The 26,184-nt window shown below is 42.8% G+C and overlaps 1 protein-coding gene across 5 annotated transcripts; it reads left to right on the top strand.

Annotated features, from left to right (window-relative positions):
• Window positions 1–1,007: 1,007 nt before the first annotated feature.
• On the top strand, window positions 1,008–25,128 carry sin3aa (SIN3 transcription regulator family member Aa). Of its 5 annotated transcripts, none has more exons than XM_055934906.1 (21): window positions 1,008–1,068; window positions 10,054–10,267; window positions 11,890–12,051; window positions 12,184–12,290; window positions 12,396–12,690; window positions 12,840–13,091; window positions 13,189–13,341; window positions 14,086–14,241; window positions 14,427–14,516; window positions 15,005–15,123; window positions 15,328–15,538; window positions 15,724–15,840; window positions 16,347–16,585; window positions 16,852–17,035; window positions 17,157–17,733; window positions 20,867–21,036; window positions 21,245–21,418; window positions 21,558–21,650; window positions 21,910–22,004; window positions 22,120–22,321; window positions 23,287–25,128. In XM_055934906.1, the coding sequence occupies exons 2-21, from the start codon at window positions 10,085–10,087 to the stop codon at window positions 23,515–23,517; spliced, it is 3,810 nt and encodes a 1,269-aa protein (XP_055790881.1). In that variant the 5' UTR covers window positions 1,008–1,068; window positions 10,054–10,084; the 3' UTR covers window positions 23,518–25,128. The 5 variants fall into 5 exon arrangements, with proteins under 5 accessions (XP_055790881.1, XP_055790879.1, XP_055790878.1 ...); XM_055934904.1 differs by lacking the exon at window positions 1,008–1,068 and adding an exon at window positions 7,011–7,073 and having other exon boundaries at window positions 14,430–14,516; XM_055934903.1 differs by lacking the exon at window positions 1,008–1,068 and adding an exon at window positions 7,012–7,073 and having other exon boundaries at window positions 12,843–13,091.
• Window positions 25,129–26,184: the final 1,056 nt, after the last annotated feature.

The raw sequence follows: 26,184 nt of genomic DNA, 5'->3' as shown, positions 1-26,184 counted from the left end.
ATCTATAAAAGGCTATAGTCTTGGCTCCAGGATTGTTTTGCAGCTTTCTGAGGCGGCCAAAAGCTCCATAAATTCCTGAAGGGGGAGCTAAGATCTTTTCAACTCCAATTTAGTATTCCATCTCCCCTGTGATAACTGTTACTTGCTCTTTTTAAAACTTTGAGTTATCTGCTGTTGACCTTTTTTAGTTTTAGTGTCCAGTAGTAGTGGTTTGGACATCAATGGTAGGATGCCCTAATATTATCACCACAGGGAAGTTGTCACCCCTAATGAGCCTTCATACTATCCTTACCTCATACTTCAATTTTCTTTAGTATTGTTGGACAAATGTGAATACAATTGCATTTACTGCACAGACTCAACTCACAGGTTTAGTTTGCTCCAACACAGCAGTAGCATATGGCCAAGTGTCACTTCTCAGTAGTCTGCATGCATTTAAGATATCAAAGATATCACAGAAGTTAAAAGTAGCAGAGGTTTTTCTTTAAGTGTCATGCCTCATGTCTTGACTCCATGGTTATACTTTAGGCTTGCTTGAATCAAGATGCTCTTAATTTGGAGGAAACCTGGTGGCATCCACCTGAAAGTGAAGGGAGGGTAGCCTAATTGAGAATATATATTTATTATTACATTATGTACCATTTTTTATTCTATGGTATAAGATGAATTAAAGAAATTTCTGCTCACATTAGTTGCTCCCAAAAGCTATTATTTAATAAAGATTGGTAACATTTCAACAGTCAAGGTCTTCCTCTTTTGCTGTCACCAGGTGACAGTCTTCTGCCATAGCTTATACATCTGGATAGAATCTACTGACAATAACATATCTAAAAAAAAAATTTTTTTTATGAATCAAAGTTCATACCAAATCCTTATTTGTTTCAAACTATTACATTTCTTAGACTAGACCGGCATTAAAAAGTAGGCCTATAGGTAACAGTTTGGCGGGTAATATTTAAACTCAAATGACGTAAGAAGAAGTGTACGCCAATGCAAGAGGAGGGGGGGGGCGTTTCCAACTATTTTGTTACAAACACGAATCCGGAGTGAGAAGATCATTTTTCCTAGGTATGTAACAGCTGGTAAAGCAAACATAAATGTTGCTGCTTTCATATTTCGAAACATATGACGTTCATAAGGATTGGGAAGGTTAAGGGCATATAGGCTATGAATCTTGTTCTTGCAAATGTATTGGTGTTTACGCGATAATGTCAAAGGAACGACCAAAATAAGGACATGGTTGCAAGCCAAATTTCCCCCTAGTATGCGTTTCTGTTGCTGAAAGAACACGAATTAAATGTAAATTAGGTTATATAGAAATTGTTTACACTTCCCGAGAAGTAAAAATACTATGTAGTATCTTGCAGACCTCGATGTATAGGCTACAGTTTGCAAATGGATCGGCAGGGGGAGGGAGTTATTGTGGTGAATAGGACATTTTACTCCGAGTATCAAAGTAAACAAAGAATGTAATCAAGACGCTCAAACGGAGGCATTTACTTTACATTTACAACTGCTTTTGACACGGATTTGCCTATAACTTCAATTGTAATGACGCTTACAAAATGTTTCATAGTTCCTATTTGACTTTGCCATTGAGGGCAACTGACTTGCATGTTTCAAACGAAATCATCTAAATTGTCTTGTATATCAGGTTTCAACCATTGTCCTCACTGCGAGTGCCAAATCTACGCACAACAAAGCTGCTGCAACCGAGGAAATAATATAGTTTTCTATGTTTCCCGTTTTGCTTTAGAACGCAGCATTTCACAATCGTCCCTGATCATTTTCGGTAGAAAAAGTAAGAGGGGCCATATCGAACCAGCTAGCATTTGGGATTTTGCAGGGCTGTGTGAAGCTCCAGTTACAATCTGCTAGCTATATCGAGGGAGACCGAGACTTGTCTGCCATCAATCCTATAAAACTTGAAATGTCCTTGCTCTGTCCTAGCTGGTTAGCTTAATGTTGGCTACATGCTTAAAATGTTTCCGCTCTAGCAATAACCATATGGCTTTTTATGTGTGTGACAACATTATAGATCTGGTGCCTACGTCGGTCGACGTTGTTAGCTGTGCTTCTATTTCCGAGTCTGAATAAGTCACATAGGCGAATCCAGTTGACTGTATTCAGCAGAAGCATGCCAAAACCCGATTCAGAACGAATTAAAATGTGCGTACTGGTCAATGTCTAGTAATCTGTACACTGGCACGGTTGTCATACAATCGCTGCTGTAACTCCTCGGGTGGAGGAGGGAGGAATCCCTGGCTGTGCTTCAGCTCCGCCTCCCGTGGGCGATGGTTTATTTTGGAAGTTCCACCACAGTTTCTAAACCCAGACGCGGAACATCGCGAGACTTCTGGGAACGCTAGCGAAACAGGCCAGGGTTTGAGGAGTGAAATATTATTCCAAAATTAAGTTTATCGAAATCTAAAGGCATTACCTAGATTTGAGCCAATATATTAATTAATGTCAGGCCAATGTCTTGTTGAATATGTTATTACTCCGACCTCGTAAAAGTGCCAAACTGACACGTTTTCATTTGTCAGAAACAACTTTGTCGGAGTGCCTTTGACAGCCTGCATATGCCCAGTAATGCGCGAGACAACTCGGTGGAAAATCTGTTTCCCTCCAGCAGGTGACGTTGTTTCGCCCACAAATCAAGGAGTTTTTGTATGGAGGTCAATGAGTGTTAAATTTGGTCAACCAAATTTTTTCCCCTACGTGATGTTTATTTGATCGAATAGAAGTTTTGTAATGCTTCAGTTGTTACGAGTGTACTGATAAGTAGTATAAATGACATGCCGGCAACATTGAGAAAAATCACGTTATTGTAGTTGTCTCGAGATTACTTTGCAAATTCATAAAATGAGGTCGCGAAGGATATCATTGCACTACTTTACGCGCATCCAAATTCAGTTTAGAGATCCACCTGCGTCATTGGCATTGGGTTTGCTGGACGCTTCTGACTTGGACTGAAATCGGGGCCGGTACTCATGTTGTTTACGGTTGATATTTAGGTGCAGGAGCGCCACAATACTTTTGAGCTAATATTCTATAAGAGGAACAGGAGCTCAAGCAATAGAACATTTTAGGTCCCGGTGTTGGGCCGAAAAGCTACTCCCTGCCAGAAAATTAAGTAAATTGAGGGTGAGGGGTGATTTTGGCAAGGCCATTTTCTTGCCTGCTGAAATCGTTGTCGCCCTCCCCCCTTCTAATTTCCTTAATTTTGTGGCTGGAGTCAAATACTTCCCGTGGCACACACTACTGGTCAACATGAGCTACCAAAATTATTCTGAAGTGTGCCAGGCCTTGCAGTCCCAAGATAGAAGGGGGAAGAATTTCGTCAGGCAAGAAAATGGCCTTGCCGAAATCTCCCCCCTCTTTTTTTTTTTTTTACATTTTGTGGCTAGAGTCAAATACTTTCTGTGGCACACATCAGAATCAAATGCTTTCTATAGCACAAACTTCACTTCAGGATAGGCAACCAAAATTAATTATTAATGTATGTGTGTTATATTAAACATAGGAGGGAGTAAAATGTAGGCAAGCAATAAACATTACAGAACTACTAGTCGAATAAGACATGGGAGAGATGACGAATTTTGTCAAAGAGATTTATTTATAGACTAATACATTTGAAACAAATAGACAAACCTGAAAACTGCAGACATTACTAGTGCCTCCCCCATGATCAAACCGACATAAAAAAAATAAAATGAAACGCAGCCTAACGTGATCAGAAATGTTAACTAGCAAGCAAGTCGCAGCAATGAAGAATTGTGTGTGTGCGCGTTTATGCAAAGGGGGGGGGCTTTTCGGCACAACACCAGTACTCCCCTGCCCGTCAAGCACTGCTTCTGACTGGTCTTGGAACAGTAACAATGGGCACTCTCTCCCCGCTTGGCTCGATGGGATATGTAGTGATTTCTGCCAACACAGCCAGCTATTTACACAGTCTTGTACCCTTAACCTTTTTTAAACTGGCTATCGTATTTGTTGATTAAATCGGACATAATTAGTATAATGTGTAATGCTAGAATTTCAAGTTAATTGACAGAAGAAAACTCTACAGATCGCCAATGGCTAAATTACTTCCCCCGACATGAAGGATCCTCCTCACTACTTTGAAAGAGGCTATACAGACATGCCTGGTGACTAAATTGATTATGTTTTCCGTGCAGCAAGAGTTGAGTGGAGACTAACGGATTCGGTTCAGTCAGTCGTCCTGATGAGCCCTGATGAGGAATAACTTGTAATATTGGTACCATCTGGATGTCACGTGATAGTCTTCACTGCTCAATGGGGATGTACAATATTAAGTTTCAAAATCTCGCTGAAGTTTTTAGCCAAATTAGATATTGTGGCTAGAAACTCCAGCGAGAATTTGAAACATAATATTGTACATCCCCATTGAGCAGTGAAGACTATCACGTGATCCAGATGGTATCAATATAAAAAGTTATTCCTCATCAGGGCTCATATATATTTTATATTTGAGATTCTTCAAATAGCCACCCTTTGCATTGATGACAGCTTTGCACACTCTTGGCATTCTCTCAGCCAGCTTCATGAGGTAGTCACCTGAAATGCATTTCAATTAACAGGTGTGCCTTAAGTTAATTTGTGGAATTTCTTTCCTCAGTGAGTTTGAGCCAATCAGTTGTGTTGTGACAAGGTAAGGTTTGGTAAAAGACCAAGTCCATATTATGGCAAGAACAGTTCAAATAAGCAAAGAGAAATGACAGTCCACCATTACTTGAAGACATGAAGGTCAGTCAATCCGGAAAATTTCAAGAACTGAACGTTTCTTCAAGTGCAGTCGCAAAAACCATCAAGCGCTATGATGAAACTGGCTCTCATGAGGACTGCCACAGGAAAGGAAGACCCAGAGTTACCTCTGCTGCAGGGGATAAGTTTGAGTTACCAGCCTCAAAAATTGCAGATCTAATAAATGCTTCAGAGTTCTAGTAACAGACACATCTCAACATCAACTGTTCAGAGGAAGCTGCGTGAATCAGGCCTTCATGATCGAATTGCTGCAAAGAAACCACTACTAAAGGACACCAATAAGAAGACGACTTGCTTGGGCTAAGAAACACAAGCAAGAAATCTGTCCTTTAGTCTGATGAGTTCAAATTTTAGATTTTTGGTTCCAACCGCCGTGTCTTTGTGAGACGCAGAGTAGGTGAACGGATGATCTCTGCAGGTGTGGTTCACACCGTGAAGCATGAAGGAGTAGGTGTGATGGTGCTTTGCTGGTCACACTGTCAGTGATTTATTTAGAATTCCAGACACACTTAACCAGCATGGCTACCACAGCATTCTGCAGCGATACGCCATCCAATCTGGTTTGAGCTTAGAGGGACTATCATTTGTTTTTCAACAGGACAATGACCCAACACACCTCCAGGCTGTGTAAGGGCTATTTGACCAAAAAGGAGAGTGAGAGAGAGATGACCTGGCCTCCACAATCCCCCGACAACCCAATTGAGATGGTTTGGGATGAGTTGGACCGCAGAGTGAAGGAAAAGCAGCCAACAAGTGCTCAACATATGTGGAAACTCCTTCAACACTGTTGGAAAAGCATTCCAGATGAAGCTGGTTGAGAGAATGCCAAGTGTGCAAAGCTGTCATCAAGGTAAAGTGTGGCTACTTTGAAGAATTTCAAATATAAAATATTTTGATTTGTTAAAAAAAAAAAAAAGTTACTAAATGATTCCATATGTGTTATTTCATAGTTTTGTATTCACTATTGTTCTACAATGTAGGAAATCGTACAAAATTAAGAAAAACCCTTGAATGAGTAGGTGTCAACTTTTGACTGGTACTATATATTTAGGCTATGCGAGCTAACCTGTAAGAGCCTTTGTGCTCAAACCCATGCAGTGTGATGAATGTAAATGTGTGAAGTGTATGTAGAGGGGAGGAGTATCATAAGCAATTTGAGGCAAAATGCTGCAATTGTGGTGGCGAGCATGCGCCCGAATGCAGGAAGTGCCCTGTTCGGGTGAAGGAGACAGAGGTGGCGAGAAGAGTGGAAGGCGGCAGTAAAGTTTAAGAAACCATAGTATTTGGATTAGAGAAACGAGTAAATGTTACTCGCCAACAGGATCCTGACACGTTGCATGTTAAAAAGGTACAAACGTATTGGAAATCTGAGAAAATAGGCAGTGTTGTGAGTGCGGCTTAGCGTTTTTATGGCATTACAAGGAATCCTGTTGATGAATGTTCCATCCTGTAGGGATGTGATTTGGACTATGACTGAAGTAGTTAGATTGGTTTTAGGATTTAATTTTGTATTGTATTTTTTTTCTCCACTTTCTCGTACCTGTATAGTATGTGGCAGCATACACCTTTAACCTTTGTTTGCAGGCTGCCATAATACCAGAGAAGATGACTTTGTGGCTGTGTTTATCTAGTGAAAATAGGGTCAAGTGGCCAATGTAGAAATCACTGTATATTCCTGGTTGCAAAAAATTGAAATTTCTCTTGGTGAGAAAAGATGCACTGAATAGTGTAGGGAATCATTGTACCATAGTTTATACAGCTGTTGGACTAAAACCGAGAGTAAAAGGCTCAAGTGCGAGTTTCTGCCATGTTACAGGGAAGTGGGATGAAGGGGGAGATTTTGTCATTAATGACAATGTCAATGTGAATAATTTTTCATATTTCAGGGGTATAACATTACAGTTGTATAGCTAATATGCAGTGTTTGTAGATCAACAGGTGAATGGACCTACAGCAGCCAAGGATCATCATAGCTGGGGTCATTTTTGCTGTTCTCCAAATCATACTGCATTTATATACAATTAAAAAACAATATCTCAACTTTGAGATATCCTTCAACTTCACTAAAACTCCAACCCTGGTTATGGCCCTGCACTCATAAGATGAAGGATATCACAGTCAAACAATCATGTATTTTAAACAGTTATTTGTGTATAACATTAGCTCAAATTGCAATGATTAACGTTACATGTCGACATGTAGGCGGTAGCTTATGCCAGACATAGATTTCTCATAACCCAGCTCAGCAACTCACGTATGGCAGGCTATGGAACCATCGGCATTGGGTAAGGAAATATGTGTGTACTGTTGTAGATACCAAACCAGCTTATTAATTGAAAACGAGGGTTTTCTTTGTTAACGTGACATGACGGACATCTGCATTCATCCATGCGTGCTGACAAGAGACAATGCAATACCTGAGGCAGGAATATTTAGCTAACCAGCTAGCGCACCCACTGGCAGGCAGCTTGTGGTCGGTCATTTAGTGTTCAAACAAGATAGCGGAGTTCAATCTTTCTCCCTTTTCAGCCAACTAGGTAGTTGGGAGCTACAGATGGGCTAGCTACTGCCTTTGCATACATTCATTCTGCACAATGCTAGTGGGTGAAGATTAAATAAAGTCAATTAAGGCGCTGTTTTCATAAATGGAAAAGATTAGCGATCTATCCAGCATTGCAATTGGAGTTAGCTGGCAATACACCCCCCCCCCCCAAAAAAAATGACATACAAATATATGGCTCTGGCTAGCATACAGTAAGGTCAGCTGCAACCAAGGCAATGTTTGTAGTTTTGTAGTTAGCATTTCCTCCATTAACGAAGCAAGCTAGCTAACAACCTAAAATAATGGAGGCTTGATAACAAGAATAGTGTTGATGATTTCATAGAAATGTTAAACTGAGTATATACATTAGTCTAGTTATTACGGCGGTGATCTGCATATGGTTTTATTTGCGTTCTCGAGTGCAGCTTTCCGACGCTCGCATCCCGGAACTACCAGAACGGCTTTGTTTACAAACATTCGGATTATTTCGCGAGCATTTTGTTCAGTCTAATTTTCGAATGTTGTGTGCGCGAGGGTTGCGGGTGAAAGTACAACCCCTTTCCAGTTAATATTTGAGGGACTTCTCAAACTGCCAATAATAACTACAATACCATCCCACTTTGCCGCTTCTTTCGAGTGCCGACCAATAACATTGTTCAGTGGGTGGGAAAGAGAAATACACAATCGTGGCCACGCCTCTTGTTTAAGAACCGAGCCGAGGTTTTCTCTCGAGGATAATTTTCCTATTGCGGTCCTGGGCGGTGATTGTTAAAATACTTATAGCTGTTTAAATTATTTTATTTACAAAAGTATATGCATGCTCCTGTTAGTCTTTTCGGCTTTCAAAGGTTTAAGTTTATACCCACGAATTGACTGCAACTTTAACGTGCCTGTTCAAGTCAGTGTTACCAGGGCAGGGGGTGAGTTCATTTAATTTGTCAAGAATTGAGAAAACAATCATTGTTTCGTTTGAATTAGCTATTTCCCGATACAACTTTGATATAGCTAGCACTAAAGGGAAACGGGCGCGTGGAACTGGACTTTCAGTCACTGCTGAAGTACTCTTTAGCAAAGATTTGAGGGAAAAATGTGGTAAATTGGCTAGCATGTGAATATTGTGCAACGCTAATTTACTGTAGATAGTCTGCCGTGCTCCACTCGAATCGATTATCAATGTGTTGTTTATGTTGTATGCTAGCAAGACAGCTTAGCTAACTAATACACCTACCTTTGCAATGGACAAAAATTGGTAGTTTGCGAATTTTTAAAAGGCACCGTTAATGTCTCATCTTTTGTTGTGGTGGTTTTAGCTATGGCATTTGAAAACACTAACTAGTTAACGTTAGTATGTTCTCTAAAGCACTTAATAGTTGAGTCGTTATCCAAAGGCGGGCACTGGATCGCTTCGTCTTGTAACTCGGCTACTCGCGGTCGGTGTTCTGAAATGGTGACAGGCCGCAAAGCAGAGGGGGAGGGTAAAGGGGACTGGCCATTACTTTCAACTTGAAAATAAGGCCGAAGCTATTATTGTGGCCAATACTCTTGCATATGAGCCGTTCTCTTTATACTTAACTCGCAATGCCTTTATTTGGGAAACGCTGGTGGTTTGTTTGCAAGCTGGGCATGTGGCTACGATCAAGAACACAACATAAATGGTTAACTAACTAGCTTGTGACGTTAGTTTGTGGGCAGTTAGTTACCTACCTACCTGATCGAAGACGCTTGCTAAGTTAACTACATGTTAGCGAGTCGGCCAGCCGAGGTTGTCTAGGTAGGTGGCACCAACCAAAAACATGGACCCGGTCATATAGTTAAGCTAGTGGTCTATTCATCATAGCCTACGTGTGTAGGCTAGCCACAGATGTATTGGAATATTAATTCAATATAGCTAACGTTAACTAAACTTTTGCTAGCAAGCTTGCCATTTCTAAGCATAACAAATGCAGCATTGTGTAACTTACAAGGAGCCTGTCCGAAATGTTAACAAGCTACTAGCTAGATATTTTATTACATCAAAATACATATTTATTGGAACCTCTCGTTAAACTAACCAAGTAGAAATCTCATATTGACTATTTTGTCATCATGCGAAATTGCAGGAAATAAATCACTACCACGGTAGATAGATCATGAATGGAAGGTAGCAAGCCAGTCACATTCAACCAGGGGTGTATTCATTACATCTTAGAACGGAAACCGTATAAGAAGCGAACGTAATGGGGACGAACCTTCCTGAATTTGTCCAGTAGAAACTCTCGTTTTCATTGCAAAACATTTTCCGTTAGGAATAAACGGTTTCTGTTTTTGCAAAGTATATCGGCGTAATGTTCTGAATACATCCCAGTACCGTGGCGTCGCTTCGATAAGTAATTCATAGTTCTGCAGCATGCCTTGGCTGCTAGGTTGTTTTCAGTCTACATAGTATTCCAACATTGTATCAAAACGTGCCTGTCGTATTTTTATGTCCATGTTTAGCTTCAGATTCAAATGACAACTGGCACGCTCATACTTTCTTCCCAGCATGGATGTTTGAAATAAATAAAACCTGATTGTGTTAAGTTTAGGCTTACATTTTTTAAATGTATACCTTCCTACCTGAAAGTACACTTTCTCCCCATTTAAGTGAAAAGGTTATCACCATTTTTGCGCGAGTATGACAAAAAAAAACGGCCGGGTAAATACATGACTACCCGGACGCCATGCTGAAGTTGTTTCGTCCGCAGGTCTTTCAGCCCCCTCGAGCATGAGTTCAACATGAAACGGCGCTTGGAGGAACAGGAACCGGTATTTGCGTCCCAACAGCGGCGCCTCACCGGCAGCACGGAGGCTTTCCAGCACCGCGTCCTGGCCCCGGCGCCTGCCGTGTACGAGGCCGTGGGCGACAGCATGCAACCTACCGCAGGCAACATTCAGTATTCTGTCCCACAGGGCTACCAGGTACGCGGTGCTACACACGCAACCAAGGTTAATGGTTTAATAGATTTAGCTGCTATTTTTATTCATAGATGAGCAGTAACTTCCCTAATAGTGATATTCTGTTGTTATTTACACTTTGGAATGATTTAACAATTGATCAATCAATTCCAGAACTGAATTCATAAAACAACCTAACAATCAGTAATTTCCTCGCCAAAAAAGAAATACCTTATACTGGTCAAAAGTTTTAGAACCCCTATTCATTCAAGGTTTTTTATTTTTACTATTTTCTACATTGTAGAATAATACTGAAGACATACAAATTATGAAATCACACATATGGAATCATGTACTAACCAAAAAAGTGTGAAACAAATCAAAACATATTTTGTATTTGAGATTCTTCAAATAGCCACCCTTTGCCTTGATGACAGCTTTGCACACTCTTGGCATTCTCCATATGGCAAGAACAGCTCAAATAAGCAAAGAGAGACGACAGTCCATCATGACTTGAAGACATGAAGGTCAGTCAATCCGGAACATTTTAATAACTTTGAACGTTTCTTCAAGTGCAGTCGCAAAAACCATCAGGCGCTATGATGAAACTGGCTCTCATGAGGACCGGAAGAACGGAAGACCCAGAGTTACCTCTGCTGCAGAGGAGAAGTTCATTAGAGTTACCAGCCTTAGAAATTGCAGCCCAAACAAATGCTTCACAGTTCAAGTAACAGACAAATCTCAAAATAAACTGTTCAGAGGAGGCTGCGTGAATCAGGCCTTCATGATCGAATTGCTTCAAAGAACCCCCTACTAAAGGATGCCAATAAGAAGAGACTTGCTTGGGCCAATAAACACGCGCAATGGACATTAGACCGGTGGAAATTTGTCCTTTGGTTTGGTGTCCAAATTGGAGATTTTTTGTTCCAACCTCTGTGTCTTTGTGAGACGCAATGTGAGTTAACGGATGATCTCTGCGTGTGTATTTCCCACCGTAAAGCATGGAGGAGGTGGTGTGATGGTGTGCGGGTGCTTTGCTGGGTACACTGTCAGTGATTTATTTTGAATTGAAGGCACACTTAGCCGGCATGGCTACCACAGCATTCTGCAGCGATACGCCATCCCATCTGGTTTGCTCTTAGAGGGACTGTCATTTGTTTTTCAACAGGACAATGACCCAAAACACACCTCCAGGCTGTGTAAGGGCTATTTGACCAAGAAGGAGAGTGATGGAGTGCTGCATCAGATGACCTGGCCTCCACAAACCCAATTGTGTTGGTTTGGGATGAGTTGGACCGCAGAGTGAACGAAAAGCAACCAACAAGTGCTTAGCAAATGTGGGAACTCCTTCACTGTTGGAAAAGCATTCCAGGTGAAGCTGGTTGAGAGAATGCCAAGTGTGCAAAGCTGTCAAGGCAACTGGTGGCTATTTTAAATATAAAACAAATATTTTAAAGATATATATTTTGTTTTGTTTAATACTTGTTTGGGTTACCACATGAATCCATATGTTTTGATGTCTTCACTATTATTCTACAATGTAGAAAATAGTACATTTTTATTATTATTATTATTTTTATACTTTTAATGAGTATGTTTTCTAAAACTTTTGACCGGTAGTGTATTTGACTCTGTCCCCTCTACAGGTCCCCACTGTGCCACATAACTCGAGTGGTCATGGGCACACCCCTAGCCCAGCTGTACACCACCACAGCCCAGCGGTCCAGCCCCACGGGCCCCCTGTGATGCAGGGCCACGCTCACCCCCCTGCCTCAGCCCAGGGCCAGCAGCAATTCCAGAGGCTCAAGGTGAGACCTCCTGGTGTTTTCCAAGCTAGCCTAATGAGAGCAATTTAGACATTTTTCTGAAATATAATCAAATAAGACCCAGATGAACAGTGATCAGACTTAGAGTGATGGATATCTTTCTGTCTCTCTCAGGTGGAAGATGCTTTGTCTTACCTGGACCAAGTGAAACTCCAGTTTGGCAACCAACCTCAAGTCTACAATGACTTCCTGGACATCATGAAGGAGTTTAAGTCTCAAAGGTGAGGTCATTCACTATTGACATTTAAGGTTTTGCCTCTCTCTTACTCTAGCATGACAAAAGTTAACTGCTTTTCAAGCAAATATGTTTCTCTGTTTCGTCACAGCATTGACACTCCAGGGGTGATAAGCAGGGTATCCCAGCTCTTCAAAGGCCACCCCGACCTCATTATGGGATTCAACACCTTCCTGCCACCGGGCTACAAGATCGAGGTCGCGACCAACGACCTGGTCAATGTGACCACGCCGGGTCAGATCCACCACATCACCCCTCACGGCATCTCTATCTCACAAATCCCCCTGTCGGGACCACCCACCCTGCACCAGCCCCAGGTGCCAGCCCCCACCACCACCTCTGCACCACCCCCTCCCACACAGCCAACCCCTACCAAGATAAGCAAGGTGAGTGGGTGAAAATATAAATATTACACATTATTTGCCTGTATTATGTTTACCACTCTGTTTTCTCAGTCCGCTAGTCCAAAATGTTAATTATGTTAGTTTTTCCCCAACATGATTTTTATATACATGTTCGTTTTGTCTTTGTCTAGCAGCCACTGCAATCTCCAGTCCTCACGCCAAGCAGCCAGCCCAATCCGTCCATCCCCGCCTATGCCTCCCCCCGATCCCCAACCCTGCAGCCCCACACCCCGATCAGTGGCACGCCCAATGCCCCACCGCTGCAGAACAACCAGCCTGTGGAGTTCAATCATGCCATCAACTACGTCAACAAGATCAAGAACCGTTTCCAGGGTCAGCCGGACATCTACAAAGCCTTCCTGGAGATCCTGCACACCTACCAGGTCAGCAGCCAAACCACATTTTCCTCTTAGACCACTTATCACATAATAGTCCAACTGGAGCATTCATAATAGTAATGTTTTTCTTTGTCAACTCTAGAAGGAGCAGCGGAATGCTAAGGAGGCAGGAGGGAACTACACCCCAGCCCTGACAGAGCAGGAGGTCTATGCCCAGGTGGCCCGGCTCTTCAAGAACCAGGAGGACCTTCTCTCTGAGTTTGGCCAGTTCCTACCAGATGCCAACAGCTCGGTGGTGAGTAGAGCACAAAGCATTTATCTGTGCCCTGAGAATCTAAACTGAGTATACAAAACATTAACAACACCGGCTCTTTCCATGACATAGACTGACCAGGTGAAAGCTATGATCTCTTATTTTCACTTCTTAAATCCACTTCAATCAGTGTAGTTGAAGTGCAGGAGACAGGTTAAAGAAGGATGTTTAGCCTTGAGACATGGATTGTGTACGTGTGCCATTCAGGGTGAATAGACAAGGCTAAATATTTAAGTGCCTTTTGAAGGGGTTATGGTAGTAGGTGCAGGGCAAACCGGTTTGTGTCAAGAACTGCAATGCTCTTGGGTTTTTAACACTCAACAGTTTCCCGTGTGTATCAAGAAAGGTCCACCACCCAAAGGACATCCAGCCAACTTTACACAACTGTGGGAGGCATTGGTGTCAACATGGGCCAGCATCTCTGTGGAATGCTTTCGACACCTTGTAGAGTCCTTGCCCCCAATGAATTGAGGCTGTTCTGAGGGCAAAAGGGGGAGGGGGGTTCAACTCAATATTAGGAAGGTGATATCAAATGTTTGGTATACTCAGTGTATGCCTATAAAGTCTGTTCAAAGTATTAATTTGTATTCAGAAGTATTTGTCCCTAAAAGTCCATATCAGACAAAATATTCAGTGGTTGACGTAACTTTTCGATAGCAGGTTTTCAAATGAGTATGCAACTACCGCTGTGTTATCTGCCAATGTCTTGTCCCTTCTCCTCCCTAGCTGTTAAGCAAGACGACAGCGGAAAAGGCGGAGTCTGTGCGGAATGACCACGGTGGCACAGCGAAGAAGCTGCAGCTCAACAACAAAGAGAGGCCCAATCAGAACGGTTGCCAGATCCGCATGCTCTCTGGGACGGTTGCCACACCCCCTGTCAAGGTACTCACCCCTTTATCAGCACACTGTAGATATGAAAATGCATTACACTCTGACTGCTTTCCAGCATGCTCTACTATTTTACAGCTTGTGTTGAATTATTCATCAATATAAACTGATATGATATTTTTTACATCACAGTTGAGAATTCAATCTCTTTTTTTGTTCACATCTTTGCTATCTTGAAGAAGAAGCCCAAGTTACTGAATTTAAAAGACTCGTCCCTGGTAGAAGCCAGCAAACATGGAGATGGCACAGAATCTCTGTTCTTTGAGAAGGTGAGTTTGAGCTTGGCTTTCTACCCAATTTAGTTTCATTAGCTACGGAATTAAATAACCTGATAGGTCAATGTTTTTAACTTATTTAATTAAATATTAACGAGTAAAAGTTGCTTATAATTTCCTGCTATAATGAACTAAATTAATTTATTTTTATTTTAACTTTATTTAACTAGGCAAGTCAGTTAAGAACAAATTCTTATTTTCAATGACGGCCTAGGAACAGTGGGTTAACTACCTTGTTCAGGGGCAGAACAACAGATTTTTACCTTGTCATCTCGGGGATTCGATCTTGCAACCTTTCAGTTACTAGTCCAACACTAACCACTAGGCTACCTGCCGCCCTAGGCGGCATACCCCCCATAAAGATTGAAGGTGCAGTATGATATAGTTCATCTTAAAGAGAAACATGCAATTTTTTTTATTTTAACTTTTTGAATCTGTCTTTGCTTGACGTCTCATCCAGGTGTTTATACATTTTTTTGCAGGTGCGGAAGGCCTTGCGGAGTGCAGAGGCCTATGACAACTTCCTGCGTTGTTTGGTCATCTTCAACCAAGAGGTCATCTCCAGAACTGAGCTGGTGCAACTGGTGCTGCCTTTCCTGGGGTGAGTACGGAAGTTGGGAAACTGCCACACTCATCAGTCAGTGACCGACTAACTCTAGATTCATCCACTCCAAATTGGTCGTGGCTTGTTTCACATCATTGACATGTTCGACTGGTTATGCATTCATTTGATCCATTCAGTAAAGCTTTAAGTGTGGCTGAAGCAAAAACATTTTTTAACCAAAATGGCCACTGTCGTTGACAGGAAATTCCCCGAACTGTTCAATTGGTTCAAGAACTTCATAGGATACCGGGAAATGTCCCACACTGAGCGCTATCCCAAGGAGCGTGCCTTGGAGGGCATTGCCATGGAGATCGACTATGCTTCCTGCAAGAGACTAGGCTCGAGCTACAGAGCACTGCCGAAGAGCTACACGCAGCCCAAGTGCACCGGGAGAACGCCACTGTGCAAAGAGGTAAGTGCAACACTGCCCCTCGAAGGCAATCTAAAGAACTACAGCCATTTAACAGGCCCTCAAGGGAACCTTTTTCACCAGCCATTAAGCACACCTACCTGTCAGCTGTACACAGAAATAATTACTCCTTTTTATATGTGTAAAGTATGTACACAAGATGTTTAGTGTGTCCTTGCTTCATCCAGGTCCTCAATGACACCTGGGTGTCCTTCCCTTCCTGGTCTGAAGACTCCACCTTTGTGAGCTCCAAAAAGACCCAGTATGAGGAGCACATCTACAGATGTGAGGATGAACGCTTCGAGGTGAGTTAGCCCAAAACTGTAAACCAAATTAATAAAAACAGTTTCGATCTGTTTCATGGACAAATACATCCATCTATGCCAGGGATGGGCAACTTTGATGGGGGTGGGGACCACAAAAAAACAGAACTCGTGTCATGAGGAACCCCCTTGCTAACAAAACATTTTCAGCCCCCCTCGTGACATCTAAAATAAAAAATAAATTTCCTGCAATTTTGCCATTGGGTGGAGGTGTATACTTTTGCAGTTTTTATTATAACTAATGTCCAGTGGGCCCTACCCCTGTCAGTAATTCGACCATATTCACTACAAGTTTAGATAGCTGGCCGCTAGACTAATTTACCAATCTATAACATTTTTGCTGACATGGTGTAATTAACTATCTGAAGCACAACCAAATTTTGAAATTGCTCCCGTTTGCCCATCCCTGATCTATGCTATTATGTTGTCTTGCCCATGTTGTGCTTGTCATCTAACGCTCCCTTATTTTCATTTGTATTTGCCTCCAGCTGGACGTGGTGCTGGAGACGAACCTGGCCACCATCCGCATGCTGGAGACCGTACAAAGAAAACTGTCCCGTATGTCTGCCGAGGAGCAGGCCAAGTTCCGCCTGGACAACACGCTGGGAGGCTCCTCGGAAGTCATCCATCGCAAGGCCATCCAGAGGATATACGGTGACAAGGCCCCTGACATCATCGATGGGCTCAAGAAGAACCCCGCTGTGTCTGTTCCCATTGTGCTGAAGAGGTGAGTGTCAAGCCAAAACTCAAACTGTACCAGGAAAGGAGTATTGTTTATTCCGCATGTAATTTGGATGAACTATTCCTAGTTTCTCTAAACTGTCGATTCAATTTTTATATATTTGTTTACAGGGTGTCTACGTTCTTCTTTCATGCATGCTCATATGCCTGTTCTTACATCAAAGTGTTGAGTTGAAAACGATTAATCTTTTCACTTAGTCACATCTTGAGGTTTTCCCCTGCAAGCCGTCCTCATTCCCATGTTGTCCTCAGGTTAAAGACCAAGGAGGAGGAGTGGCGGGAAGCCCAGAGGGGCTTCAACAAGATCTGGAGGGAGCAGAATGAGAAGTACTACTTGAAGTCTCTCGACCACCAAGGTATCAACTTCAAACAGAACGACACCAAGGTGCTACGATCCAAGACACTGCTCAATGAGATTGAGAGCATCTACGACGAGGTGAGTTTTCTTGAATTCCAATAAGTTAAAATGGACAGAATCTTAAATTGTGGGAATTTTATGTTGCTGTTCATTCAACAGCAAGTAGGTGAAAAGTGTGTGCTTTTGTGTTGCGGTGTAGCGACAGGAACAGGCGTCGGAAGAGAACACCGCAATGCCCAGCGGCCCCCACCTGACTTTGACCTACGAGGACAGCCAGATCCTGGATGACGCTGCCGCCCTCATCATCCACCACGTCAAGCGGCAGACGGGCATCCAGAAGGAGGACAAGTACAAGATCAAACAAATCATTCACCACTTGATCCCCGACATGCTGTTCGCACAGCGAGGCGAGCTCTCGGACTTGGAGGAAGAAGAGGAAGAGGAGATGGAGCTGGATGAGGCCGTGGCCAAGAAGCACAATGGCGTCGCGCAAGGCGGAAGCCCCAACAAGTCCTCCAAGCTCCTCTTCTGCAACACGGGTGCCCAGAAGCTGCGAAGTTGCGCCGAGGCCTACAATCTATTTTACGTCAACAATAACTGGTACATCTTCCTGCGGCTGCACCAGACACTGTGCTCGCGGCTGATGCGGATCTACGGGCAGGCGGAGAGGCAGATTGAGGAGGACATCCGGGAGCGTGACTGGGAGAGAGAGGTGCTGGGCCTCAAGCGAGACAAGAATGACAACCCTGCCATCCAGCTGAGACTGAAAGAGCCCAGTGAGTTCATAGCACAAAACTGTTAATTCCACACAGACTTTTCACACTCAATAACTCATTGATTTTCATCACTTTGATTGGTAAGTCTCATAGACACACAGTGCGTCCGCACTGGGTTAGTGGGGGGCTTCTGTGAAGCATTGAGCAAGCTAGAGATTGGCTAATCATAGCCCTTGGCCATACACAGTATGTGCTGTTGTCTGCAAAATTTCCACATTAAATCAGTTGCTATTCAGATTGTGCATTGAAAGATGTGTTTAAGTATAGAGGTCTGCCTGGCACTTGTTTTTTTTCATCCTGCCAGCGGACTCCCACCTGTTACTGCAAGAACTGGTCCTCAACCCAACCGCAGTCCTGCAATGTTATTTTAGGTCTATGTCATTTTCGCGTGGCCCATTATATTAAGCTATCGATATTACTGGGTTTATCGGCCAATATGCTGGTGTAGTTTGGAGAGACTTTCTCTTGAGCTATTTTTATAGCCTACATTCGGAGTGGGACGATTTTCAGATTGAGGCAAATGTGGTTAATCAGTATTTATTCCTAGGCAGTGTTGTAAACTAGGGCCTTAATCATATTTAGGAAGTACAGTTCCTTAGAAAAATACACCACAATGAATTTAACCTTTATTTAATTAGGCAAGTCATAAGAACAAATTCTTATTTACAATGATGGCCTACCCCGGCGAATCAGGGTCTGTAGTGCCGCTTCTAGCACTGCGATGCAGTGCCTTAGACCGCTGCGCCACTCGGGACACTTGCTCGTTGAACATTTCATTCCAAAATCATGGCCAGTAATATGGAGTTGGTCCCCCCTTTGCTGCTATAACAGCCTCCACTCTTCTGGGAAGGCTTTCCACTAGATGTTGGAACATTGCTGCGGGGACTTGCTTCTTTTCAGCAACGAGCATTAGTGAGGTCGGGCGCTGATGTTGGACAATTAAGCTCGCAGTTGGTGTTCCAATTCATCCCAAAAGTGTTCATTTGGGGTTGAGGTCAGGGCTCTGCAGACCAGTCAAATTCTGCCACAGTGATCTCAACAAACCATTTCTGGACCTCATTTTGTACATGGGGAATTGTCATGCTGAAACAGGAATTGTCCTTCCCAAAACTGTTGCCACAAAGTTGGAAGCACAGAATCGTCTAGAATGTCGTTGAATGCTGTATCAATAAGATTTCCTTTCACTGGAAATAAGGGGCTTAGTCCGAGCCATGAAAAATAGACCCAGACCATTGTTCCTCCTCCACCAAACTTTACAGTTGGCACTATGCGTTCGGGCAGGCAGCATTTTTACTATTTTCTACATTGTAGAATAATAGTGAAGACATCAAAACTATGAAATAACACATATGGAATCATATAGTAACCCAAAAAGTTAACAAATCAAAATATATTTTAGGTTCTTCAAAGTAGCCACCCTTTGCCTTGATGACAGCTTTGCACACTCATGGCATTCTCTCAACCAGCTTCATGAGGTAGTCACCTGTAATGAATTTCAATTAACAGGTGTGCCTTGTTAATTTGTGGAATTTCTTTCCTTAATGTGTTTGAGCCAATCAGTTGTGTTGTGACAAGGTAGGGGTGGTATACAGAAGATAGCCCTATTTGGTAGAAAAACCAAGTCCCTAGTAATATGGCAAGAACAGCTCAAATAAGCAAGGAGAAATGACAGTCCATTACTTTAAGACGTGAAGGTCAGTCAATCTGGAAAGTTTCCAGTGCAGTTGCAAAAACCATCAAGCGCTATGATGAAATTGGCTCATGAGGACCGCCACAGGAAAGGAAGACACAGAGTTACCTCTGCTGCAGAGGAGAAGTTCATTAGAGTTACCAGTCTTAAAAATGGCAGCCCAAATAAATGCTTCAGAGTTCAAGTAACAGACAAATCTCAAAATAAACTGTTCAGAGGAGACAGCGTGAATCAGGCCTATGTGGTCAAATTGCTGCAAAGAAACAACCACTAAAGGACACCAATAAGAAGAGGAGAATTGATTGGACCAAGAAACAAGAGCAATGGACATTAGACTGGTGGAAATCCGTCCTTTGGTCTGATGAGTCCAAATTTGAGATTTTTGGCTTTGTGAGACTCGGTGTCGGTGAATGGATGATCTCCGTATGTGTGGTTCCCTGTGAAACATGGAGGAGGAGGTGTGAGGGTGCTTTGCTGGTGTCAGCTATTTATTTATTTTTTAATTCGAGGCACACTTAACCAGCATGACTACCACAGCATTCTGCAGCGATACGCCATCCAATCTGGTTTGAGCTTAGTCCCACTTATTTGTTTTTCAACAGGACAATGACCCAACACACATCCAGGCTGTGTAAGGGCTATTTGACCAAGAATTAAGAGTGACGGAGTGCTGCATCAGATGACCTGGCCTCCACAATCCCCCGATCTCAACCCAATTGAGATGGTTTGGGATGAGTTGGGCCGCAGAGTGAAGGAAAGCAGTCAAGTGCTCAGCATATGTGGAAACTCCTTCAAGATTGTTGGAAAAGCATTCCAAATGACTCCCTCATGAAGCTGGTTGAGATAATGCCAAGTGTGCAAGCTGTCATCAAGGCAAAGGGTGGCTACTTATAAAATTGTGATTTATTTTGATTTGTTTTAACACTTTTTTTGGTTACTACAGGATTCCGTATATGTTATTTCATAGTGTTGATGTCTTCACTATTATTCCACAATGTAGGAAATAGTAAAAATTAAGAATGAGTTGGTGTCCGAACTTTTGACTGGTACTGTATACTGGGCGCATTTGATCTCACATGCCCATCTAGAAGAGCAGAGGTAGGCTACTGAAGTTGAAGTAGCGAATTCTAAGTTTGTGAATATTGTGACGTGCTTTTAGTACAATGGGTAGGCCTAGGCTAACCCATACAAAGCGGAAAGACCACCATTTCTAACTCCGCAGGACAACAAATATTTTCATCCCAAAGAAGTCTGTCTGACCGCCCACTCCCACCCGCAGCATGAAAAATGCTGACCGCGCCACAACGATCTGTCGGGATCCTCAGGTCCTGCGGGCATCCCATGGGAATGCAGTCCTCTATTTAAATGTCATCTGTGCACTGGTTGAACTGAAATGCATAATGCCATGATCAGTTTCTGATAGTCTTTCTTCCCTACCTACAGTGGATGTAGAGGTGGAGGACTACTACTCTGCCTTCCTGGAGATGGTGCGGAACCTTCTGGATGGCAACATGGAGCCGGCTCAGTACGAGGACTCCCTCCGGGAGATGTTCACCATCCATGCCTACACCGCCTTCACCATGGACAAACTCATCCAGAGCATTGTCAGGCAGGTCAGTAGCCCCTCAGTACTGCTTTTCTTTTACACTAGGTTTGGGCTAGTTCCTAGTAGCATAGCTAGCTTTTTGATCCTCCAGGTTGATGAGCCTATTCTAAACCTGTTTTCAGTTTTTGTTTAAGCATTTTTTATAGGTTGGTTCTGTTGGTCCAGACCTTGTGCACTTTTCTCCACTCAGCTCTTCTTCTTTTCTGTGTCTGCAGCTCCAGCACATAGTGAGTGACGAGATCTGCGTGCAGGTGACAGACCTGTACTTAGCAGAGGGCACCAACGGGGCCACCGGAGGTCCCCTTCCCACCCAGACATCCAGAGCTTCCACAGAGGGATGCTACCAGCGCAAGGCGGAACAGATCATGTCCGATGAGAATTGCTTCAAGGTAGATCGACCACTGTCAGGAAATAGTTTTTTGTCCTGTGATGTCTGTTTCTGACTATCGCACACATGTATAAATAAAAACTCTAACGTTATCTTTCTCTCTCTCCTCTCTTGCCTTTCTTCCCTCGCTCTTGTCACAGCTTATGTTTCTAAAGAACAGAGGCCATGTTCAACTGACAGTGGAGCTTCTGGACACCGAGGAGGAGAACTCCGATGAACCCATGGAGACAGAGGTAATAGACAGCACAGTACAAATATATGCTTTTATTTTCTCCCCTGTGAACCCAGCCATCTCTCAGCTTTCCGCCACTTAATTAGCGCACCTGTATTTTTTGTTCTACTGTATTTGACTAATGGCGAAGATTGTTGTCAATCTGTGAACACATCTAGTTGAAAGTTGTTTTTTTGTAAACGGTAGATGTTTTGTCACTGCTAACCTTTTAATTTGGCAGCTGGTCTGTGTAATGAGTGGAGTTGTTTTGTATTTTCTAGCGCTGGTCAGATTACGTGGGTCGCTACCTGAATTCTGACTCTACCTCTCCAGAGTTGCGGGAACACCTTGCTCAGAAACCTGTCTTCCTTCCCAGGTTAGTGTCACTATTTGAATATGAATTCTTTATTCTCCCTTTTCAAGGGAGAAGTGGTGCAAAATGCCTCAAGAGTTAGCTTTGACTAGCCTAACCTGGAACCTTTTCTAATCAGGAACCTCCGTCGGATACGTAAGTACCAAAGGGGTAGGGAGCAGCTAGAGAAGGAGGCCAGCGAGGGAGAGAAAAAGTCCATGGAGAATGCTGAGAACCTTAAAATGGAATGTATGTTCAAGCTCAACTCCTACAAGATGGTGTATGTCTTCAAGTCTGAGGACTACATGTACCGACGCACTGCCTTGCTCCGAGCTCACCAGGTATTCACCTCCTCCCATTTACTCATATTCCTCTCCCACTACCGTCTTCGTGTAGTGGGGCTGTACATATTACCCTTTGTGGCCTCATCCTTTTAATGGGCACGATCCTATTTGTGACTTGTTATTCTAGTCGGTTAAATTAGTAACCATCCTCTAAATCAGTGGTTCCCAAACTTTCACTCGGGCTCCCCTTCAAGCATTGGGGAACATTCCGCGCCCCCTCCTGCACGTGCCACGTCTATTTCTGACTGTTCACAACCCTCTTGTTGGTGGAGAGAACGTTTCTCAGCTTTAAAGCTTATTTCCAGCAATTCTACACATTTTGTCACATGTTGCAGAGAAAAATTGTAAGTTCTACATCTCGTTTTGGAAAAATTTATAAAATTGCATATCTAATGTCTTTTCGTGTTTGAGTGACTCAAACATTACAACAAAATATATTGCAAAAAAAACGTTCGCTGACATGGATTAGTTAATCTGGACATTTCTGAGAGGTTATAAATAGCTCTCTTATGCCCCGTTCACATGCAAGTCGGAACTAGGACACTCAAGCTTTTCAGACTTGCTGATTCATTGAACGCGGCACGTATAACTACAACCAGTTAGCAAGTTGGAAATGCCAGCGTTGCCTAGTTCCGACTAGTTTGTGAACGTGACATACGCTATGCAATGACTGACATGACAAGGGAAACTGATGCACTACCCATTTTCGAAATTGCACCTTGTGCATTCTACTATTACAACTTTCAAGAGTACGTTGAAAGCCGGACTGAGTTCCTTTTTGGGGTGGGACCCAAGTGCCCCCTCCGCCGATCCCTCGCGTGCCTCAGTTTGGGAACCGCTGCTCTAAAGGACCACCAATTGTGTGAGCGATACCATAGAAACCTATATTTGCTGTGTTGAGAGTTCTGTTTTTTTAACACAGTATCATGACCATTGTGTCCCTCCCTCCTTTCCACCTGCAGTCACACGAGAGAGTGAGCACTCGGTTGCACAAGCGCTTCCAGGCCTGGGTCGACTTCTGGGTGAAGGAGCATGTCACTCGCGATATGGCCGCTGAGACCAACAAGTGGCTGATGGGAGAGGGGCGTGACGGCCTGGTGCCGTGCACCACCACCCGCGAGCTGGAGATCCTCCACTTCATGAACATCAACAAGTACCGTGTCAAATACGGCTCACCCTTCAAAGCACCATAACCCACCAGGAATGGAAGGGGAGTTTGGGATTATATACTAGGATGGGTCAGGAATGGGTGAGGAGGAGAGGGCATATCAACAACTTTCTAAGGTTGATATGGGAGCACAACACAAAACTAGGTTTTACCGGGGGCGACTGGATCACTGTTTTTAACCAGCGTTTTTAGCTGTGCACACTTTTGCAGGGCCTTCGGTGCCAAAACGTAGGGAGTTGTTCTGTTGGTTGAAATCTAGCCACAGTCACTGACCTGAGCTCTTACCAGCAGACCAAACCACATCGCAAATCATGGTCTTCGGGGCTTTAATAAAAGGCTTTTGGGACTTGCCCTGTGTGCTCCCTAGAGGTGCCTGCTAGCTAACAGCCTCACTTGCGCTCAGTCAGTAGACTGGGGTTTGGTTGTTTGTTATTGACAGACATAGTAATATATGAAGCCATCAGAATAAGGATTCTGTTGTCAAAGATTACTTGTGACGGTTTAACTGCGGTATCCGTGGGAAATAGTTTTGGGGGATAAGTGCACTTAACTAGGAATTGGATGGGGTTGAGTTTGAGTTGCCACTGCTTCAAGGGTGCATGGAGCTCAAAGCGGACTGTAGTTGAAACGATCTGGCACAGCCACGTCCCCGTGTTGGGGACAAATCATAATAACCACATCACTTCAAAACGAGAACAAGATGTTTCTTATTGGTCACCTTTCCTTTTCAAACTAAAGGGTGCATTAAGAGAACGAGGCCTGAGTCACAAGCAGCGTTGTGGGGGAAGTGAGAAGTGAAAAGCACTGTTGTGTTTAATGTAAAAAGACACGTAGATTAGCCACACAACTCTGCTGTGTCTGACTGTAAAATTGTATAGCTTGTGAATGTCAGATTATGAAATGTATTGTGTGTGTGTGTATATATTTATTATAAGTATATAAACACAACTAATCCTGGCCGCCCTGATATTCAACCTTTTGAAGTTGCTGGCATCGCCCTACTACGCCAATACACCAGCTTGTACACATAAACCGAGATCATTATGGATGGACTATCCACACACTGTAAATAAAACTGTACATAGTGTCAGACCTTTTTTATGACTAAGAACTGCGTTGTTGTGCTAGTAATACTTTCTAAGCTTACTGTGGACTATAGTGAGAGGTGGCTGAAGTTAGTACGTATATGAAAAATAAAAATGCAAGACAGTTTTTACCAAAGGGAGTTGATTATGATAGTTGTTTTTTGTTTTTCCTTACTGTGTTTTTTTGTTCTTTGTAGTAAGACATGTTCATTTGAAAAGTAGAAATGTATCCAGGTCTTTGTTTTTGAAATGGAAGTTTTATAAAATCTTAAATTTTTTTGAAGTTTGATTTTGGTTTTCATTTCAGTCGATATCACTGCCTATGTGGCTATGCTGAACATACTCTGAATGGAGTGGCGCTGGGCTATTAGCGGAGGGCCTGTATCCATAAAGCATCTCAGAAAAGGTCCTAGGAATCCTGTTTTAAAACCTGTTTTAAGCCAATCTCTATCAAATAATTTCTGGATAATAATTAAGTACCTTATTGTGATTGTTTTCAATTAAAATGGTCAAAAATAATAAAATAGCTTCTTAGCGAAGACTTGCTAGGACTGTCTGGGAGTGGTCTGAGTGGGGAGGGAAAAACTGAACTAGCTGTTATTGGTAGAGAGGTTTGGAACTCATTATTGGTCAATTAACTAATTTACCGCATGGTGATGTCACAATGGAAAGGCTTAAGCTCCAACCCCCCAAAACAGGATGACATTTCAGGAAGTCTTTTCAAACAGCTCTTACATGAAAAGGGCATTATCATTTTCACGATTTCAAAGTATTATTCCAAATACATGGTGTGGAAACGTATATAAAACACTGGAAAATCACATGTTTTACTGCACTGGGCATTTTAATCTTCTCTAAAGTTGTTTGGCATGTGATACTAGGTGTACACTAAGTGTACAAAACATTTAGCTGCTCTTTCCATGACAGACAGACCAGGTGAAAGCTACGATCCCTTATTGATGTCACTTGTTAAATCCACTTCAATCAGTGTAGATGAAGGGGAGGAGACAGGATTAAGGATTTTTAAGCTTTATGTAACAACTTACTCAAAATGATTTTGTCAGGATCAAGTCTTACAATGCATCCACCACAGTGCGTTTTTCCTGTTGACTTTAGTGTTTTCAAAGTACCAATAGTTTGAGAACCTAAGGAACCTCTTACAAATTCATAAATATCCCATGTTTTGGTGCAAAAGTCTTGAATGGTGAAACTAGCCGGTATCATAGACTGCTGTCTTTGTACCTTGAGTACCAATGTACGTAGTCTTCTGTTTGTAGCTGTCTGGGAAGCTGGCTTTGGTGTGTGTGTGTGTGTATATATAGATATCTATATATATCTGTATATATATATATATATACATCTCAGCAAAAAAAGAAACGTCACTTTTTCACTTTTGTCTTTCAAAGATAATTAATAAAAATCCAAATAACTTCTTAGTACACTGAAGAGGCCTTTCTACTTACTGACTCAAAAGAAAGATGCCCAGGGTCCCTGCTCATCTGCGTAAATGTGCCTTAGGCATGCTGCAAGGAGGCATGAAGACTGCAGATGGGGCCAGGGCAATAAATTGCGATGTCCGTACTGTGAGACGCGTAAGACAGCGCTAC

This window comes from Salvelinus fontinalis, chromosome 9, assembly GCF_029448725.1.
Source record: "Salvelinus fontinalis isolate EN_2023a chromosome 9, ASM2944872v1, whole genome shotgun sequence".
Classification (NCBI taxonomy): Eukaryota; Metazoa; Chordata; class Actinopteri; order Salmoniformes; family Salmonidae; genus Salvelinus; species Salvelinus fontinalis.
Note: the sequence above shows the minus strand (reverse complement) of the source record. Positions and strands in the feature narration are given on the sequence as shown.

Bases quoted from the DNA above. Each gene is read 5' to 3' on its own strand.
- sin3aa (XM_055934902.1), top strand. From the start codon at position 7,045: ATGGCAGGCTATGGAACCATCGGCATTGG. The intron at 12,052-12,183 runs GTGAGACCTCCT...TGTCTCTCTCAG, and splicing joins AGCAATTCCAGAGGCTCAAG to GTGGAAGATGCTTTGTCTTA. The intron at 13,342-14,085 runs GTGAGTAGAGCA...TCTCCTCCCTAG, and splicing joins CAGATGCCAACAGCTCGGTG to CTGTTAAGCAAGACGACAGC.